The sequence below is a fragment of the Delphinapterus leucas genome, chromosome 6 (assembly GCF_059928025.1).
Source record: "Delphinapterus leucas isolate spDelLeu-1000000601 "Yukka" chromosome 6, BTC_Dleu_Yukka2, whole genome shotgun sequence".
NCBI lineage: Eukaryota > Metazoa > Chordata > Mammalia > Artiodactyla > Monodontidae > Delphinapterus > Delphinapterus leucas.
Window position 1 is genome coordinate 97,135,401 of NC_143134.1, and position 21,050 is coordinate 97,156,450.

The window sequence follows — 21,050 nt, forward strand, 5'->3', positions numbered from 1 at the left end:
GGAGTACTTCCCAGAACTTCTGCTGCCAGTGTCCTTGTCCCTTGGTGCGCCACAGCTGCCTCCCGCCTATGCAGGGACCCTCCAACACAAGCAGGTAGGTCTGGTTTAGTCTCCTATGACGTCACTGCTCCTTCCCCTGGGTCCCAATGCACACACTACCTTGTGTGTGCCCTCCAAGAGTGGAGTCTCTGTTTCCCCCAGTCCTGCCGAAGTCCTACAATCAAATCCCGCTAGCCTTCCAAGTCTGATTCTCTAGGAATTCCTCCTCCCGTTGCCAGGCCCCCAGGTTGGGAAGTCTGACGTGTGGCTCAGAACCTTCACTCCAGTGGGTGGACTTCTGTGGTATAAGTGTTCTCCAGTCTGTGAGTCACCCACCCAGCAGTTATGGGGTTTGATTTTATCGTGATAGCGCCCCTCCTACCATCTCATTGCGGCTTCTCCTTTGTCTTTGCATGCGGGGTATCTTTTCTGATGAGTTCCAGTGTTTTCCTGTCGATGACTGTTCAGCAGTTAGTTGTGATTCCGGTATTCTCGAAAGAGGGAGTGAGAGCATGTCCGTCTACTCCGCCATCTTGAACCAATTTTCCCTAAGTCATTCTTATCTATTCATTTCAGCAAAGAACCTTTCCTTGGCCATATCTTATTTAATTAGTTTTACTGGACCTAAATAAACTGCACTTCTTCATATGTGGTCCTTACTGTCCATTAGACAATAAGTTCAGTAAGATGAGCATCTTTGTTTTTCTTGCTCTCTTTGTGTCCACAGTGCTGGAACATATGGACAGTAAATATTTGTTGAATGAATGAATGGATGATTCAGACTCTTTATTACTCCGTTACTATTTCCTCTGTTTCAATTAGTGCAACCTGACCTGCTTGTAGTACAACCTAGTGGGAGTGATGGACCAAAAGCCTTTCAAGACCCATGCAGCTTTCTAACCCTGCAGAGCACTTGCTTGGCCATGGCTTCCATTAAGTAAGTTTCCACCTACTGCCAGATACTCAAGTACACTTCACTTTTCCTCCTTTCTCTAACTAGCCCTTGCTGCCAGCCTACATTTAGTATTTGGTTTAAGAACACTGACTACACAGAGACTAATTACCATGCAAGGACCACCTCCATACTTAGGATGTCCCTTACTTTAAACTGATCGGATGTGACAGATAAGAAATTGGTAGAGGGCAATGGAAATCATGCTAACGATTTTCATAAGCCTGCTGCCTTTGGCCCATCTCCCAACCACACAGTTGGTAAACTCAAGGCATATTTTCCCAGTTTTATAAGGGAAAGCAGCAAGCACATTTTTCGAATTTTTAAAATTCTAGATCATGTGAAGCAAAGATCTTATTTTCAGTCATAAACATTTCCACTACTTCTGCTTACTGCAAAGACAAGCTGGTATGTAGACATGAGACACAGTAAGGAAGCAGTTCCCCTTTCTGCCAGAGAATAAATTTGAGACACTTCTCTGAAAATCAGTAACTGTGCAATCTGGGCCTGCTGTCCACCGCACAAGAGCAGTGTGCTCATCTAATGATGCCAGTGGAAGTTTCTGAAAATCTAAGGTTAAAATTCTACATAAACACTAACATTACTTCCTGGTTTTATAATTTTAAGGAAAAAAATTAAGCATTTTCTCCTTATATATCTTTCTCGTCTAGCTTTAAAGGAAGCATTACATTTTGAAAATCCCCTTTTTTTTTTTTTTTTTTTTTTGCGGTTCGCGGGCCTCTCACTGTTGTGGCCTCTCCCGTTGCGGAGCACAGGCTCCGGACGTGCAGGCTCAGCAGCCATGGCTCACGGGCCCAGCCGCTCCGCGGCATGTGGGATCTTCCCAGACTGGGGCACGAACCCGTGTCCCCTGCATCGGCAGGCAGACTCCCAACCACTGCGCCACCAGGGAAGCCCCTGTCTTGGATTTTATAGACAGAGATACTCTAGGTAATAATCCTCAACCCTGGTTATTGTTTCAGAACTGTGAAATTTTAAAGAAAATGTTTAATTCATCTTAAATTCATCTCCCCTTTAGGGAGTCATTATCAACAAATGCCAACTGATGGGCAGGAAATCAGTTTTATTTCAACCTGCAGGTCCGTGACGCCAGGTTGTACATTCCACTCTCTGGATGGTTTGGCAACGCCAGCCTGAGCAGGGAGGTAAAGACAGGTGAAGCTGCATTGGAGCCAACAACCTCCTTCAGCGCCATTACAGACAGGATTTTATTCACTTCCCTCCAGGCGCTCTCCAACAATGTCACTGCCATCAGCCCCACCAGGGAAAGTGACGGTCGCAGCTTACCTTGCGGAGACTGACACCAGCCCCCAGTATCTTGTCCACAGTTGGCCTTGGCAGAGAAAGGTTGTGATGCAGGAATCCAGAGAAGGTTTCATTGTCTACCAGGAAGTCCTGAAACTTCAAGCCTGCTGGAGAAATAGCGTTTTATTTTCATTTCATATGTAACTCAAAAAATAAATAAATACAAAGCACGACGGAGCAAACTATCATAATATTGACTGCCTTGTTGTAAACCAATTGATAACCACAGGCCTCTGGCTTAAGCACACAGAGAAACAAAAGTTCAGGGAGCTTCGCCTTAACAGCAGAGACAAGAAAAGACTGCTTTCTGAAGCCGTGGAATGCAGCACTGCTGTACACACACACACACACACACACACACACACACACACACACACACAGCTTTTCCTTGCTTTTCAAAGAAAAAAATCAACCCACCTGAGATTTGTGACCCTGACCCCACAGCTCCCGTCTCCCCAGTGCCATCTCAGACAGCTAAACTCAGAGATATTTAAAGCCTTTATTCCCACAAGCCTCGGGGGCTGGTTTCCTCTTGATGCAGAGCAGTGCTTCTCAAACTTGAGCAGGCATTAGAATCACCTGCAGGACTTGTGAAAACAGACTGGTCCCCTACCCCCAGAGTTTCTGATTCATCGGCCTGGGATGAGGCTGGAGAATCTGCATTTCTAACAAGCTGCCAGGCGGTGCTGATGTGGCTGGTCTGGGGCCCACCCTTTGAGAACCAAGGAGGTAGAGCATTATGCATATCAAAGCGCTTTCACAGACTTGGTTTCATTTCCGTTCTAAACGTGGAACATGTGATACAGACCTCCAACACCCAGGTCTGCCGTCCTTTAAGAAAACACATATGCACATATTTTAAAAAATCAACGCTACCAAATGATTGGATTGCTGCAGGGTGTCATACAGACTCTCTTTAAATAATCAGCCCTTCAGGTACATTTAGAAAAGGTTCCAATCCAGTGCAGTGAAGCAGAAAAAGCACTAGCCAGAAATCCAATTTTAGTCCCCAGAGTTGGAGGCTGTGCCTAGTGGCATCGCTTGGGTATTTCACATCTTTCTGAATTTCAGCTTCTTCATCCCAAAACATGAGGTTTCCGGCCAGATGCTCGGCAGGCCCTCCCCCTTACTGAAATGCTCTCATTTTCCCTGCCATATTTCATTTGAGTGTCCACTTCTCCTTCTGCCCCTCCCTCTTAATAACCCAACTTCTTTCAATAAAGAGAAAACCAGCCCATCATGACCTCATGACCAGGCAGACATCACTGAGAGACTAGCCCACAGGTCCAGGAACGAACCCACCTCTCGGGGGGCAAACCTAGCAAACCTAAATCACTTAACTGATGAGAAACAGATGTTTGACCTGAAAATGGGGCTGTGAGGTGAGGCTTAAAGAGGACAGGAATTAATCCTGGGAGCTATGAGGGTGATGTGCAGAGATAAAGTAGAAGGAGGGCTCAGAATCCAACCAGACTCGCATCAGTGCTTCCTGATCCAGGCATGTTCTGCTAAAGCAAACTTTAATAATACAGAGTTATAGAAGGGATACACTAAGCATGATTCGCATCTCTAGAGAAATGATTCTCTGGCTACACCTTATTTGACCAACTCCTAGTTATTCCTCAGGACACATTCAAGAAGCTGGTCCTGGCCCAGTCAGCACCCCTTGTGAGAAGAGGTGCTGGTCCTGGCCCAGCACCCCTTGTGAGAACAGGTGCTCCTGCAGGCTGCCACCTGCCTGGTTCTCCCTAACACATATGATACTGCGTTCTCACCATCGTGTTCACTGCTATAGCTGTCAAACCTCAGAGCATCTAAGATTCACTTAGGGACATGCTAAAATGCAGTTTCTTGGGCCCAATTCCCAGAGATTCTGAAACAGTGGCTCTAGAGTGGGGCCTAAGAATCTACATTTTAATAATCATCTTGTATTTCTAATGCAGGGGGTCTGGGGACCATCCTTTTAGGAATGTTGTTTTATTTGCATATTCTGTCCACCAGACTATGCCTCTGGGACACAGACTGTGTCTTTTATCCTTGTATCAGGGTGTCCAGATCAAGCAAAGAATTACTGATCAGTGAATGATGGCTGGATAATAAATACTAGGAGATGGGATCAGGGCTGGGAAGATTCCGGAAGTAACTGAGCAACATCACAGGAGATTTCCTTTCGGCTCTACAGGTCCGAGAAGGGCCCAGAGGTATTAGGATGATCCCCAGGCTGCACCCCAACAGTAAGCAGGACTCCTAGTCACTAGAACTATATTCCCAGAGACGCAAAGTGACATCCTGAGTGTCCCAGTATCCCTAATGTAAACGGGGAGAAGGTAGGAAAGCTGGTGGCTTCAACTGAGGTCTGGCATGGAAAGCCTGACACTAACCACTGTGGAACAATGGGGGTCAGAAAACCTGGGCTCTGTATCCATTTATTTGCCAGATCATTTCACCTAGCTGTGTCTCCACTGCCTCACCTGTCAAGTGAGGGACGAAGAAAGCTCTCCGAGCTCCAGACAGAACAGAATATACACACGAGCTGAGCCTCAGTGACCAGGCGGGTCACACACCCCGCCTGAGAGTGAAAAGCCGGAACAGCACTCGACACTGGGCTGAGCCAAGTCCAGAAGAGCCTGCCCCTCCGGAGCAGGGCTGCTGAAGCGTGGGAGGCCGACCCCGCTGCACTTGCGATGGGTCTAGGTCACGAGCAACATTCTTGAGACCAGGGAGCATGCGCAGTGCATTTACAAGACGTTTCTGGTAAGTCAACTGGCTCTGCGGGTGAGAACAGCTGGGTGTGATCAAACTCCTACTGCCTCTCAGTGAATCCTCCGAATGAGAAAGAAGAACCGAGAGGCTGATTAAACAGTCAACAACCTCTGACAGTGCACCTGCACGTGGTGGCGAGGCCGCCATGCGGCAAGGCAGCAGGGCGGGCCAAAGATCCCTGGCTACAGAGAACTTGAATTCTGGTCACATGGCTACCACACACGTGGACGCAGATTCACACACCGCCACCAGCAAGCTGCAGCCAGTGTGCGCGCGGGAAAGCAGCACCGTGGGGCGCACTGGTTCTCAACCTTGGCTCCTGGGAGACGCAATCAGAACTTCTGGGGCTGAGACCCAGGCATCAGAATTTTCTAACACTCCCCAGGGTGATTCCAGCCAAGTTTGGGAAACAATAGTGCAGTGAAAAGGTCAGGGGTGTGGGACCAGAATAACCTAACTTGGATGCCGGACTCTGCTGTTTATGAACTGTGAGGCTTTGAGAAGTTCATTTTGCCTTCCTGAGCCCAAGATTTCTTACCTTAGAGGTAAGGGTAACAGTACCCACTTTTTGAAGGTATGAGGATTAGAGATATTTACGTGTAATGCAAGAATAGTAAGCAACGGGCTCATTGTAGGTGCTCAAAAAATGATGATAATTTTGTGATTATTGAGAAGGGTTTATTTCACTCACCTTTACTAGTGGACCACCATGAAGTGTAGAGAAAAGGTAAGGACACAGGCACTGCCCTCAAGGAACTTCCAAGGATGACAAAGGAGATGAAGAGGCAAATCAACAGGGAAAGCAGAAGGGATGAGAGAGCCAGAGGAAGGCAGCTCATGGAAGCATTTGACCCAGATGAGGCTTATTATCTGCAAGTGTTTCAAGGGGCTAGTCAGGCTGAACGGGCTGAAGCTGAGTTGTGGAAAAGGACAGAGAGCCAGAAGTCTCCAGAGGCTGTGGCTGGTGAGGAGAGGGTAAGGGAGGCCTCCCGTGATGGCAGGGACCAGGATACCCCGTAGTCATAGTGCTGTGTACACCAGGTTCTGAATGTTTCTGAAAAAATAAATAAATGTACAAGCAGATAAAGGAGATTAGAGGAGATTCCTCAAAACCTAAGATCTGGGGAGTAGAATGGGAGAAGGAAGAGGACGAGGTATAGTATGAGGCCAGAGTTGGGTGGCTTCGTACCTCTGGTCTCAGTTTTCTCCATTTTGTTGTTGGCAGGAAAATGAGTGGAGAGGCCAAGAATATCGAGAAAGCCTGATGTCTGAAATGGCCCTTCTCCTCTTGGCCTAGCTAACTCCTACCCTTCTTTATGACTTGGGCCATAAGTCATCTCCTCCAGGAAGCCTGCCCTGACGTTCCGCCCTCAAGCTGGGTCAGGTGGCCATCCTCTGTGCCCTAGCAGCCTCCTAAGTGTGCTTCCCCCAATCTGCAGTTGTCTGAGACCACATCTTTTTCCCCAGAAGAACAGAAGTGCCTGAGGGCCAGGACTTTGGAACTCGAAAGCACAGCAGTGTCTGGTATAGAGAAGGCACCCTGGCAATGGTGGATGATGGAGGAATGGATGAACACAAATGAGTGAATCAAGTAATGAACTGAGGTGATTGCTGCAGATAGGGAAGGGTGAAACAGGACCTGAGTGTGAAACAAACCAGGTCAAGATAGCGTTAGAGTTTTTTTAAGCCCCCTCAGCTGCGTCAGCCCAGGTCAGGAAGATAGTCAGGTGAGTGGGAGCTGGAAGCAGAGTGTTGGAAGTGTCAATAACAGGATAAATGGGGATGACAGCAGCATCTACGTCACTGCACTGAGCTGGGGGTTAAATGAGAAAATGCACCTGAAGTCCCAGCATAATGCCTGAAACCAAGAAAAGCTTTCAATAAGGACGGCTAATACCATCATCACTTTCAGGAAAGACACCTCATTAGCTTCAGTACTAGTTTGATTCTAAAGCATATGCTTTCAGAATAGATAAGAACACAGAAGTGACTTTGCCAACTAAGTCAATACTGAATTTATGATCTAAGGTATATGCACGTGTGTGTGTGTGTATGTGTGTGTTATGTATTTGCCTGGCTGAGCTCCTGAGTCAGACAGAACTATTGAATTCTTCCTGGTGACACTGTCTATAAGGTGAAGAAAAGGTTGAAGCTAACCAATTTGCCTATTCAAAGCTTTAGAAAAGAATAAATAAATCTAGCATTTTGCAGAGAATCAATGGAGATGATCGCCTATACAGGATCACTGCCAGGATGGGCACAGATGGAAGATGACCAGTAAGAAAAACCAGTCATTGGAAACAAGACAGAGAACACAATGGAAGAGACAGTCACTTACTTGTCCATATAACTTTGCCCACGTGAGCTGACATGACCTTGATTTTCTTATCTGTAATGTGTAAGTTGTAGAAGATGATCTCAGAGGTCTTCTTAAAGTTGGTACTGAAAGGTACACTTGGGGTAAAACTAAATCAGCACTGGACATGGCATCAGAAAATGTGAGTTCAGGTCCCAGTTCAGCTGTTTCCTAACTGTGTAATCGTGAACCTCACTCTTCTGAATCTCTCTGGGCCTCAGTTTCCTTAGACGTAAGAAGGGTTAATAATATTCACAGCTTGCTGTGAACACCAAGATCAAGAAAGTGAAAGTACTCTTCTGGAGGGAAAGGGCCTCAAGAGTTTACAAGGGTAACTGAGAGGATATAAATGCTGTCACAGAATATGGTCATCAGGGAGCTGGACGGGTCACTAAACTAAACATGAGTGCTTGCTGCCTGCAGAGAAGACCAAAAGTCCCCATCCAGCAAAAGGCGCCTAGAGCTTTCCTGCTGCCTTCCTGCTGCCGTGTCTCTGATATGGACCAAAATACTTGAGGAGCCAGCGGAGGCCTGTCCTTTTCCAGAGAGCTTTGCTTTGGGTGCAGGGAGGTAGGGCAAAGAAAAGGAGAAAAACAAAACAAAACAATTCAGGAGCTTGGAGTCCAAAGAACAAAACAAGTGAAGTGTGTGTTTGTGGGCTGAGGACAAACAGGACAGAATCCTCAGTTCCTTGCCAGTCCTCTGGGCCAGGCAGGCTAAGGAAACGGTTCCACGGCAGGAGAGAGAGGGGTGTGGAGGGGACGGGCACTGCACCGTGGGGCGTGGGGGGGATACCTTCATGGCCACGTAGTGTTCCTTCTGCTTCTTCCCAGCCTGCCTGCGTGCCGCGGAGAAGGAGGGGAGCAGGAAAGAGGGAGGGCAGCGGCCCGGAAGGCGGAGGAGGGAAGCCCTCAGCAGAGCTGGCGGCGGGGTTACTCCCGGTCAGTGCCCTCCAGTCCCCAGCTCCGGTTTCAAGATCGCTGTAGTCTCTTTTGTTCAACATGAAAAGAAACCACAGGATCAGCTGCTTGAGAAGTGGGTGGAGGAGGCAAATGAAAAAAAAAAGAAGTCGAGAAAGAGATCACATCAGGTTCCCAGGCCCAAATACTCTTCTTAAAAGGACCCCAGGAGGGTCTCCCAGCCCTGACCCTGTCAATGGCCTGGAGGGGCCACGGCCAGATTCTCGCTCCTGGCTTGACTCAGCCTAAGCCAGGCCTTCTAAACAGGACTGCGAAACATTTCTCTGCCAGAAAAGGGCTGGGAACAAACATACTCAGGTGTCTTCTGGGGTACTTTTTGTTGTTTTGGTTTGTTTTCCTGATGCTAGGGCTCTACTTTCTTCTTCAGGGATAGCTCCCGCCTGCTTCACTGAGACGGCTGGACCCTCCCTGGGAAAACCAGGGCTTCTCTGGGAAGTTCAGGGCTCTGCAGAGGGGAGTAAGGCAGGATAACCTGGCTGCTTCCTGGGGTGACTCCTTAGGGCTCGTGAGAGGAGGCCAAGAGCCTGGGGTACACACAGCCTCAGGACCTCCCTGCTGGTCATCTGGGCCCAGGGTTCCCTACCCAGGAGAAGTTTCCTTCTCTACAGTGAGGACTTGCTGACGGACACCAAGACACCCCTGAAAGATCCCAGGTTTTGGAGTCTGGCTAACCTGGTTCATATCTCAGTTCCAGAATTTTCCAGTTATGTGGCCTTGGAGAAGTCACTTAGACTCTCTGAACCTCCATTTTTCTATAAATGGAGATCGGCCATACTAGGGGGTGGGTTAAGTAAACACTAACGACACTAAGTGAATACTGACTCACACACACTGCAAGAGAAAATACAAGCTGAAAAATTAAACAAGTTCAAAACAAATGTTGATAAAGTCTTGGATGACACTTATGTGAAGGGTTCCACAGAGAAACCAGAATATTTAGGGTCACGCTTCCTGAACCCTTTGTGGCAAGTCCCGGGAAAGCCAGAGTCTTCTCCTGAGACCAATGGGAGTATCACAACTTCAGCAACCACATATTCCTTATTCTACATAGAATGGAACTTGCATAAGTTCAACAAACTTCTAAATGGCTACTGAACCCAAAACACTAGAGCTATGGTTCCAAGTAGCAATATTTCTTGGCGCTCCTTGAAGGCAGGAGCCTGTAATAAAAGAGATGCTGTATAAAGACAGGATCCCTGCCCTTGCCTTCCAAGAGAAGGTGGACAGAGGGTCAGGTGAGCAGAGCCGTGAGCCTCCAGCCCACTCTGCCACTCCAGAATCAGTCAACCTTGAAATCGGGGGATGGGAAGAGACACGACACATCTTTCCCAGATCCATCTGCTAAGGCAACAGCATACCTGTGTCTTACTGAGAAGTGGGCAAGGTGGGAGAGGTGGTCAGGAGCCCCTGGAATGAGGACTAACATCAGCTGATAAGAAGCTGAATGGTAACCAGGCCCCCAAAGAGTCAGTGGAGTCCGTGGCCCCAGAGGGCGAGGTGACCTGTTCACACTGGCCAGGAGCTCTGCTAATGCAATGCAGGTGGTGGACACAGTCGGGCTGGCTTGGGAAGCCCAGATGGAAAAGAAAGATAACACTGGGGAGGTAGCATTGGCAGAGGCTCCTAACACCACAAGTTAGGGATTAGAATCAGCATGCAGGGCCCTGAGAAGCCCAGGAACATGGGAAAGGAAGGGAAGATGAATTTATCAATTAGGGGCTGAGAAGGGGTTCTTTCCAGGGTTGGAAAGGAAGAATTGTTCATATATATAAGGTATAAATTACTTCAGTTTTTCTTACTTTTAAAATTAATAAAACGTATATTAAGGGACATGGTGGTGCTTTATCAGCAGAGGAAGGGGATTAACATGTACCGAGCACCAGGTACATTATATGTATTATTTTCTTTCTTTCTTTCTTTTTTAATACACAGCCATTGTATTTTATTTGGCTGTGCCGTGCGGCATGTGGGATCTTAGTTGCATGACCAGGGATCAAACCCATGACCCCTGCATTGGTTGCCCAGAGTCTTAACCACTGGACTACCAGGGAAGTCCCTGTATTATTGTCTACAATCCTTAAAACAAGCTTATGAGAAAGGTATTATTTTTCCCATTTTTCAAATGAGGAAACAGGCCCAGAGATGTTAATATCCTGCTCAAGGTCACAGAGCAAGCAAGTGGTAAATCTGAACCCAATGAGCTCTGGCTTACAAAGTTTTGGCTCTTTTCGCTCTATAGAAATTAAATGAATCATTTTATTCTTTTAAAATGCTTCATAATGATTTTGGCATCAAAAGCTGGTGACTCCACACATGCGTCCTGATACTGGAATAAGGCAAAGTGGCAGCATGGGATGGTGCAAAGATGTTGAGCCTTGAGGTCAGAGAGACCCTGATTAAATTCACAGCCTTACTCTGTGACCTTGGGCAAAAGATGTAACCCTGTGAGCCTCAGTTTCCTCATCAATAAAATGGGGATGATAACACCAAGCTGGTGCTGTTGTAAGACTTGAATGTCACAACATATTTAAATGTAAAACGGCATCATAACCTGGTACAGCTTAGTCTGTTGGACAAAGTGTCACTCTAAGATTGCCTTTCTGTGCCTCAATGCAACAGCGATGAGAGGGCTAGAAATGCGAAGATTTTAAGGAGAAACAAACCGGACTTCCAAACTGCTCTTTGCCACCCACAAGGTAAATAAATCTCATACTGGAAAAGCAAGAGACATGAAACACTGCTGTTGAGGTTAACAACCCAAACTCTTTAAAGGCAGCCTGATATTATGTGGCACATGCCTTCCTGGAATCAAGTACAACTGTGTTTTCTATTCTTGTCTGGGTAAAGCTGACCTTTGATTTGCTTTAGTTCAAGCAATACTTCAACACAGCAGTGCAGCACTGATCCCCCTGATGGCAGACCAAGCTGGGGCCAAGCCCTACCCTGGATGGAAACCAAGAGCCTAGGCTCTGAGACGCTGCCTGGTTTTGACAGGTCTGGGAAACTTTCAAACTATGAAACTCTAAGGCTTCAAATTAGAACTTTTGATAAGTGCATACGGATGTGAATTGCAATCATCCAAAGATTTCAAGGAATTTCCAGTTTGATGACATAATGTTGACACATAGGTCAACTGATCGCCCAAGATGACCCCCAGGGGCCCCACAAGGACAGAAAACAAAGTTCGAGGCTGCAGCCTCAACTTCAGCAGCTGCGCAAATGGAAGGAAGGGGTTTAGGCAGGGAAGAAGTGGCTGTGAGTCACAGGATGTTCTTTGTACATGGGCTTTGGGGAACGTTCTGCCCATGTCTGTTACCACGAAGCCGGGACGTGGAGGAAGCCTGGCATTTCCCTCAGAAGCCCTCTTGTCTCTGCTCTGATGCCAGTCCATCCATGCCCAGTATCTTGTGACCTGGGAACTTTTCTGGCTAGCCTGGGCTGCTCTTTTGAGCAGCTCTTTATTACTCTGCTAGTAATAACATACTAGCAGAGTATGGAAGTCTGAAGTTCTAGTCCTATTCCTCCCCTTTGCCAGCTGTGCTTCCTTAGGCAAGTTACTTAACCTCTCTGAGCTTCAGCTCCTTCGTGTACACAAAAAGGAACAAAATTCCCTACCTCACATGATGGTCCTGCAATGAAGTAAAGTCTAAGCCTGGTGTTCCTGATGTGCCAGATACTGTACTAAATGCTTTATGCTTATCTCATGATTCCCCACAACAGCCCTAAGAGAGGACTGTTATCCCCATTTTGAGGAAACTGACACACAAAGATGCTCCAGAATTATCTAAGGTCACACAGCCGGTAAGCAGCAGAGCCAAGATCTGAACCAAGGCAGTCTGGCTGCCAGGTATGCTGAGTCTGTTAATACTAAACTGTACTGCCCCAGTGGATGTTTACAAGATGCTAACTTTACAACCCTTTCCCTCAACTCCCTGCCACAGCCAGTCTCCAAAGCCTGCCCTGCCCTGAGGGGATCAGGTCTTTCTGACTTTGAAAGATCAAAGCAGAATCAAAGGTTCATGCAGTGAGTTCTCAGTATTACCAGTAAACCCAACAGCCAGAAAGTTATGATCCATTTTCCTAAGTAAAGTCCAGCATAACCCTTGGGACTTATTTCATAAAAGTCTTGGTCAGAGCCACATCAAAGAGGTCAAACGAGCCAGATTTGTACCACGAATATATAGAAAATGACAGCCATTCCACTGACACTCAAAAATGTCACAGGGATGGAAAAACTCAAGACCCAAGTCAGGGTGTCAGGATGCAGGCACCGCTGCCCCAGATCTCTCCTCCAGTCCTTCCCCTTCCAACCCGTGACCTCAGCGATGTGGGATGTCTTCAACCACTACACATGATACAAACTCGAGAGGGGCCTGGGCCCATGATGCCACCTAGAGATGAAGGAGAGCTGTAGTCTGGATTCCAGGATTTGGGGAAGGAGCAAGGCACTGGGGCAGAGAGGATGTTTGAGCTGAAATGTCCAGCAGGAAGCAGGCTAATGAGCCCATTAGGTATCGCTAAACAACACGTTTAAGTTGCTCTACAGGAAATAAACAGTAAGAAAGCAAAGGGATACCTCCTTCCCTAGCCCAGTCCTGATCTGAGCAGCACCGGCCCTACTGGGAAGGCCTTAGCTCTGGCCAGCCTGCTGGTCGCCCCACTGGAAAATGCCAGATTCCCCAAAGAGGATGCAGTGGGCTGGAGTGGTGAGCAAACCTGGAGGCCCGGGTGGAAGAGGAGGCCAAGCAAGTAGGCAGTCCTTCCTGTCCCCTCAAGCCTCTGGCAGGGGCAGATGCAGCTGTGTGAGGCCTGAGGCTGACACAGTTTGGAGGACTCTCTTTAAGAAAAAGAATATTTTTTTTAACATCCTACTTTGGCAATTTTTTGATTGCTGAGATCCCTACCAGCGCCTTGGAAGGGGGCTATGAAAGTGAAGCTTCTTTAGCTTCTCAGTAAATCCACTTCAAGCCTCTGGGTTCATGGCAGCCCTTCCAGTAAAGTTCTGGAAGGTAAACCTTGTAGACGAAATAAAGCCAAGGCTGTGCTTAAGAACTTTTGTCATTATTAGTAATTGAGACCCCCTGGTGACTTGGGTTCACACAGTGGATCAACTTGAAAATGACATGTGCTGGGATTTTATACTTTTCAAGGTGCTTTCATTTGGCCCTCAGAATACACTGTGAAGGAGAAAGGGCAGGTATTATCTCTAACCTTCATTCCACAAAGATTCACTGGTTGCTTACCATGTGCCTGATTGTACTGCTATCATGCTGATGCTTGTGACAGAGCCACAAGCAAGGCCCAGCCCTGCCCTCCAGGAGCTACAGGCAGGGGACGGCCCACATCACCAGTCAGTCCCAGGTGATCCCTCCACCCAAGTACCGACCAAGTTTCCAAGACGAAACTGTTCAGGTTGTTTTGCCAAAGTCCCAATTTCGAGGCAAGGAAAGCTGAGGCCCAGAGAGGATGAACAAATTGGCAAAGCCAAAAGGCAGCCAGGAGCAGACGGGGAGGTAAACTAACTCAGATTAACTGCGTGTCAACTATGTGCTGTGACCTCGCTATCAGTCATCTACAATGTCATCTGATTTAATGCTCAACAACCCGCAGAGCAGCTAATCTCCACTTTTCAGGTAAACTGAGGGTCAGAAAGAATCAAAACATGGCCAAGGTTCACACTTAATGAGGGACAGAGCCTGAACTTGTTCTCCAAAGGAATCTTCTTGTGAGGGGGGAGCAAAGCCAGCAAAGACCTATTTCACCATCTTGGTGACATCACTCCCCCAAAACAAATCTTAATACAAAGCCCCAAACGCTTTCTCTTACAGCAGCATTTTCCAATCTTCCAGCACTTTTCGGTACGCGGGCCTCTCACTGTTGTGGCCTCTCCCGTTGCGGAGCACAGGCTCCGGACGCGCAGGCTCAGCGGCCATGGCTCATGGGCCCAGCCGCTCCGCAGCGTGTGGGATCTTCCTGGACCGGGGCACAAACCCATGTCCCCTGCCTCGGCAGGCAGACTCTCAACCACTGCGCCACCAGGGAAGCCCTCTTCCAGCATTTACAAACTACTTGCACAAGTTTCACCACATCCACATAAAACGATGCCTTCTTTAAATTAACTTCAAGTAATTTTTTCCTATTTAACAGCCTCCTAAGCAATAATACCCATGAAATTGCAATTTGAGATGGGTTAAAATGAAAAGTTTTCATCTGTGTACTGATCAAAATCATCTCAGATACCACACAAGACTCACTCAGAGAAACACTCCTTCTTCCCAGACTGCATCTCACAGAGACAGAATCTAGACCTGTCACTTTTTCTGGAGTTTTTGAGAATTTGTGCAACTTTTTGTACACTTCCATTGGACTGTAATCATGACAGGGACTTAAGAAGAAGCAACGCTCCTCACCTGGACTCCCAAACATTAATTTAACCCCTACTCAACTGGGTGGTTGTCGGTTTAGGAAGAAGATAATAAAATGTCCAAAAAGTTCCAGTGATGAGAAAACTGAGTGAGGGGCCCCTCTGTAAAGCTTCCTACATGCATTTCTTATGAGGATAGTTTCAAGGATAATTAGACTTGTCTATGACTTAACTCTTAAAACTGGTGGTCTTCCCAGTTGGGAGATTAATAGAACAGCACAAGAGACCTCTGTAGAAAGAGCACTGCACGGGGCAGCAGAGGTTTAGCTGTGTTCCATTCCCAGAATATCCCTCTGGTGGCTGTGCAAACTTGGGAAAGTCCCTCCCCGCTGCTGGATCAGAGTCTTTTCTAGAACAGAAGTTCCGTATGGACAGAGGCCATATTTGTTTTGTACACCTCTGTGTCCCAGCACCTAGAACAGTGGTTGGGACATATTACATGTTCAATAAATACTGGCTGAACGTTTGAATCAATGAACCCATTTGTCTATAAATGAACTAACTGGCCTCTAAGGTCTCATCCAATAAGTGGAAATAAAACAATGCCCTAGCCCAGAAAACCATGGGACTAGAAAAGAGTATTTGAGCAGACACTCCCCTATCCACAGATTATCAGTGGATAGGCCAATGGATTTAGCAGGTGAAGTGGAAGGAAAAAACAAGGTGAGTCCTCTAACCAGATCACAGGAGCCCGGTAGCCCAGCACAGATGACAACACGGGTTGGTAGGTCTATAAGAACCTGAATGGCACTGTCCAAAGGGGCTGTCAGTCTCCAGCCTTGGACTGATCCAAGCCTCCAGCCCTGGTCCCACAGTCACCAATGACTTGGATGAGAACAAAGAGAGCTATTTATCAAATTCCTACATGACAGGCAACAAGCAGCAGCAGCAAATAGAACATATGGCAAAACCAAAATCTAAAACGGTTTGGGTAGGAGGAGATGACACAGGGAATCTAAAAATGTAAACTAGAAGAACCCTTTAGGTTCAAGAAGCCAACAGCACAATTCAGAAACGGAGAACAAGTGACTTGCAATACTGAATGTTTAAAAGGCTCTGTGGTTTGGGTTGACTGCGCATGGAATATGAGTCAGCAGTGTGACGTGGATGCCAAGAAGCTCACTGCATTAACAGAAATATGGTGCTCAGAGCAAAGGAGACAAAGCTCTTTCTACTCTGTGTTGGAAGACTGCTGTAATTTCTGATAAACTTCAACAAAGACGCAGACACACTGAAACACAACCTACCAGAGAAGAGGCAGAAATTGGGGGTGGGGGGGTGACATTCCAGGAGAGGAATGGAGGCCATTTAGCCTAGAAAAAACAAAAGATTTCAGGAAGGGGGGGGGGGGAAAGAGCTGTCTTTTAACACTTCAAGAGAAATAGATTAGCCTCTTTCTCTGGGAGATAAGCAGACCAGTGAATAGATTCTGATAATTAGAATACCAGTATTCTAATATTGGGTATCCTGCCAATACCTGAAATGAGCTGCCGTGGGAGAGGCAGGCTCCCTCCTCAGCTAGGTAGAGAAGGTTGATGAGGGCAGGACTCTGAACCAAGGATCCTTCCCATCCACAGAGTGACAGTGCAAGAGAGCTGAGCCCATCACGCTGTAAGTAGGGGTGTCAGGGCAGAGAAACAGAGGTCTCCAAGTCAGGATCTACACCAACATACCCCAGCCTCAGATGCTCTCTGAAATCTAGAGTGCTATTCAAATTCAGCAAAAAGTTACTGATTTCACCTCGGAAGAAGCACCATTTCTGCTGCACTTCCCTCTGGACTGAGGCCTGGCTCAGTGCTGCAAGACAGGCAAAGAAAGGTGGAAGCACTTAAGAAGTAGCTGCAGGGCAGATAAGAGACCATACTGGGTGAATGGAGAGATAAGCCTTGATGGGAGACAATCATACTCAGAGATCTCTCTTCAGAGCTGTGCAGAGAAAGTTGTTTGAATGCAGGTTTGTTTTCTCTTCTCTACCCTGACTCATGTCTCTAGTTGCTCTGCGTCTAAGGAAGCACCCACTGAGATCTGAAACAACACCCGCCCCCAACCATAGTCTGTTTCTCTGGCCATGCAGTGCAGAGGCAGAAGAGCAAGCCCAGGTTCTCAGAAATGCATCACTGACACACAGGAGTAATATTGGCTCCCATTTATTGAACACGTACTATGTGCCAGAAACTGTGTTAGGGTTTACATTTCACATTGCAGGTTACTTATTATTTACAGCTGAAGAAATTAAGGCTCAGAGAGGTTAAATGGCTTGGCCAAGATGGCACCACTCCAAAATAGTCATAGCTCATGTTCACTAAGTGCTTCCTATGTGCCAGATGTGGTCTTTCAGCAATTAAATGGTTCATCTCCTTTACTCCTCAGAAGAATCCTATGAGCTAGGTTCTCCTATTGTCTCCATTTTACAGATGAGAAGAGTGGCCCCAAAGGGGTCTAAAGGACTTATTCACAAAGTCACCAAGCTACAAAGTAATACATCATAGCACTCTTTCCTCTTGGTCACACTGTCTCTGCAGTGGAAGAAATAACCGTGACTCTGTCTCTGGTCCACCAGGCAGGGGGCCCCCAGGGGATAAGGAAGGACTAATGCCTTGATTGGTGATTGCTACCCCTCTGTGTCCTGTGCTGAGACAGACAGGTGTGCAGGATGGGGGCCTATAGGGCAAGAAAACAGCATCCGGCCTGACTGTGCATCCAGGAGTGGTCCAGCTGGGAGCTCCTCGAAGCTGACCCAGGAGCCCAAGCACAGTCACACCTGTCTCTGATGTGAAATGACACCTCCCCCGCACCACCCCACACTGCTTGGCCTCCCTTTGTTGGCAGATCCCACCCTGCTCACTGCCTCTTATCCTGCCCAGGGAAAGCACAGTCTGGCTTCCCAAGAGAAAGCTCCAATCCAAGCCTGGTTTAAACTCCAGCACTTTACACCATTTCTTCTTTCGCCAAGAGGATGGCGAGTCCTCTTGGGAGTCCTCTCAGCAAACGCTGGCCCATCCCATTCCTCCCATTCCTCCCAAACACCAAACTGAGAAAAAAAGTACTTTCCTGGAGCAGTGGCAGCAGCTAACTCCTGATGGCTGCAATTTATCACTCATGCTGTTTAGAACCGCCAGTGCATGGAGATGATAAAAAGCAGACTGACTCTCAGTCAGCTTCGTTATTGCTTTTAAAGTCTCTACAGACCACGCAGGTCATCACGGCCTGCACCCAGGGGTCTGCTCCCACCGCCCCCTGCCCCCCGTGGTAGGCCACGGCCCGGGAGGCTGCTCCGTGGTGACTTCTGCAACCAGTGCCTCAGCCAGCAAGCTGCCTGCTCTCAGCTGCTTCCTAGAAGGCATGCAGTAAACTGCCCAGGGCACACCCCGGATCAGAGATAAAGGTGTCACTTTTTAAAGCTCAGAGTTCAAGTACCCACCAGACTAAATCAAATGACCTGGAGGAAGATGAATTGCATTTTCCTTTTAGAAATGAATGCTTAACTTTCACTTCTCCAAATCAAGTTGCAACTTTAACTGCTCTTACATGCACGGAAGTACCCCGTCTGTAAATCTTCTTATTCATGGCAACCATATGGCCAACTCCAAAAAAATGAGGTTGGCAGCAACCTGCCGCCCCCCTAACGGTCCTAACGCCAGGCTGGTGCCATTCCTCTCTGGGAGGTTTTCTTCTGTGTCCCCAGAAGAGGCCAGCACACTCACTGAGTCCCTAGTTTCTTCTCAAATACATCCTGCAGAGAGGCCTTACAGCCCAGCCACTGAGGAGGAAAACCCCGTAGGGAAGAGCTAAAAGGAAAAAGCGCCAGGCCGCCTGGGCTGCTGTCTCTCCCTGGTGCAGGTTAACTTCCAATTACGAACCAATTCACAGAAGGCTTTTGCTTACCTGAGCTGGAACGCTCGATCTGGTATAATGTCCTTAGAACTTGGTGTATGTTCTTCATGCTGGTGTCTCTGTGGCTGTACAAAAGAAGTCGCCGAGCATCTGAGAACAGGCGAGACACACTGCAGGGGGTGCAAGAAAAGTAGAAAAGCCCTGGTTAGGCCAGCTGTCTCTCCAGCTTGAACAAAGTACCTGCCAGGAAGACCCAGCCTGGCTGCAGGGTCCTCCGTGGGCCGACCCTGACCCACTCCCGCTGCCCCCTCCTCCAACTTCACTGAGACCCTATGCTCACAGCCACCCAACCAGCAACCCTGCCCCAAATGCTCGTCCTCATGTGTCCATACAACCAAATCTTACCAGCCATCAAGGGCCAGCCCATGTTGCCGCCTCTCCAGGAAGCTCTCTCTCTCTCACACACACACACACACATGCACACAGGTCCCCAGGACCAACTTATCCAAAAGACACAGCAGACACAGTGCCTAGGGCCCAGGATACTCTTATGGGTCCACAAAATGTTTAAATTTCTTTTAAAATCAGAAAAAAAAAATTCAGAAATTCAGAATGAATGCATATAATAATGAATCCAGCCTGGATTATACTCATCTTTATACCAACACAGTTATAAAATAAAATTTTTAATATTGTTGCAAGGAAGAAGGGGTTCATGAAAGCCACAAAGCCTAAGGTCCATGAACATTATAACGTGGCCCTGACTGCCTGGCAGCAGCTTCCTCTAAACTGTCCTGCTACATCTCCTGCAGTTCTTAGTCCTTTCTAACTCATGCCATGGTTCTGTGCCTTCCAAGAATCTTCAACGGCTCATTTGGGAAACACTTACTCAGTCCTAATGTCTGTTGTTGAAGCCAGGAGCCAGGAATACAAAAGTGAAGAAAGCAGTATCCTGGCCCTCAGGGAGCTCACACCCAGGGCTGAGAAAGACTTGCAGATGAAAGACCGATGCAGTGAGATAGGGCAGCACTGGAGGCAGAGAGGTGATCTGAGAGCACAGAGGACCAAACTCTCCCAGCCTTGGCTGTGAGCTCCTTGAGGACAGGCCCCTCCCTCTGCACAGCTCTGTATCCCCAGCTCCTGGACCAGCCATTTCCCACACACAATAAGTGTGTGCTAACTGAATGTTTGCTCATTAATGGATAAAGCTGATGTGCTATATCTCCCTTCTCTACTTACCAACCAGTTTTTGGAGGAAAAGCCCCCCAACCACAGGACTTTCATCCACATAACGTTACTCCTAAAATGCACCAAAGTGAGGTCACACAGTCTTAAATCCTGGTGGCAGCTCTCTCTGGTCTCATTCTTTGGACTTTATCACCCAAACCGTCACAAAAGAAGCTTCACTCAAACCCAACCATTCAAAATTCCCCAGAGGTTGAGAAGGGAAAGGAAAAGTATTAACTGACAAGTTTGGGAATGAAAACCTGATCTGGTACTTACATGGACTTGTTAAAGTTTCCAACAACCCCGGGTGCCTCACCAGGAGTCGGATAACGGAAACAGGGGTTATTGGCATTACAGATAATCCCCTGAACCCAAGGAAGTGTTCCTGCAGAGGGCATGGCTTTGTTTGGAAAGTGGCCTGTTGAAATAGAGGAGGAGAAAAACAGAAGGAGAAACATTAATTCTTTGAAGGATTTGGGACTTGATAGGAACCTTTATCTCTTTTGGTTCCACCAAACATTGCTCCATCCCAAATCTGTCTGTCCCATTCCCCACATCCCTGAGACCTGCCACCCTGGACTAATCTGACCCTGAGCTGGAAATGTGGCATCGGATAGCGGTTCTTAATCTACTTACTATAGTCTGTTGAGTGGGATTCATGGCAGCAGCCTTGGGGAAGTGACCAGAGGGGTTAATTAGACCATATACAGAAGGTGCCTGGAGGGCAGCAAGTACTGGCTCCTCATTCCTTCATCTTCTACAACTCACCTCGCCTTTCAGAGACACAGAGGGGCCCTGGCGAGGACCTAATCCAATTCCTTCACACCTGAAGGAGGAAACCACAGCAAGATAAAGTGGATGATGAACACTCAGGGAGTCAGTGGGCAGGACCGGGGGTAGAACCCACATTCCTGTGATCCCAGTCATGCTCCTTCCCTTCCACCTGTGGCCTCCTTTATCTGCTGGCTTTCCTCAGTCCCCCTGGTACTGTCCTCTGTGACCTCTGTTCACCTTCTCCACTAGCTCCCAAGCTCCTCAAAGGCACCTAATGAACGTGCTGACTTGGGGTCAGATGCCATCTCTGAAGCTATGCTAGTTGCTGTTGCTGCTTCTCCTCCCATCAGAGCACCGAGCCCCATCCAACAGGCC

At 47.7% G+C, this 21,050-nt stretch overlaps 1 protein-coding gene across 10 annotated transcripts in view; it reads right to left on the reverse strand.

Moving 5' to 3' along the window:
• Positions 1 to 21,050, reverse strand: part of ABCA1 (ATP binding cassette subfamily A member 1) — a 183,375-nt gene that overhangs the window by 80,907 nt on the left and 81,418 nt on the right. For 4 of the 10 annotated variants that reach the window (XM_089913478.1, XM_089913479.1, XM_089913480.1 and 1 more), the window contains 3 exons: positions 20,178 to 20,319; positions 18,726 to 18,844; positions 2,300 to 2,424 (listed from right to left, as the gene is read on the reverse strand). In XM_089913478.1, coding sequence (XP_089769604.1) covers positions 2,300 to 2,424; positions 18,726 to 18,844; positions 20,178 to 20,319 — 386 coding nt within the window. Of the gene's footprint in view, positions 1 to 2,299; positions 2,425 to 7,418; positions 7,470 to 8,231; positions 8,461 to 18,725; positions 18,845 to 20,177; positions 20,320 to 21,050 lie in introns of those variants that run through there. The other 6 variants (XM_089913481.1, XM_089913484.1, XM_022600202.3 and 3 more) reach the window with 6 other exon arrangements.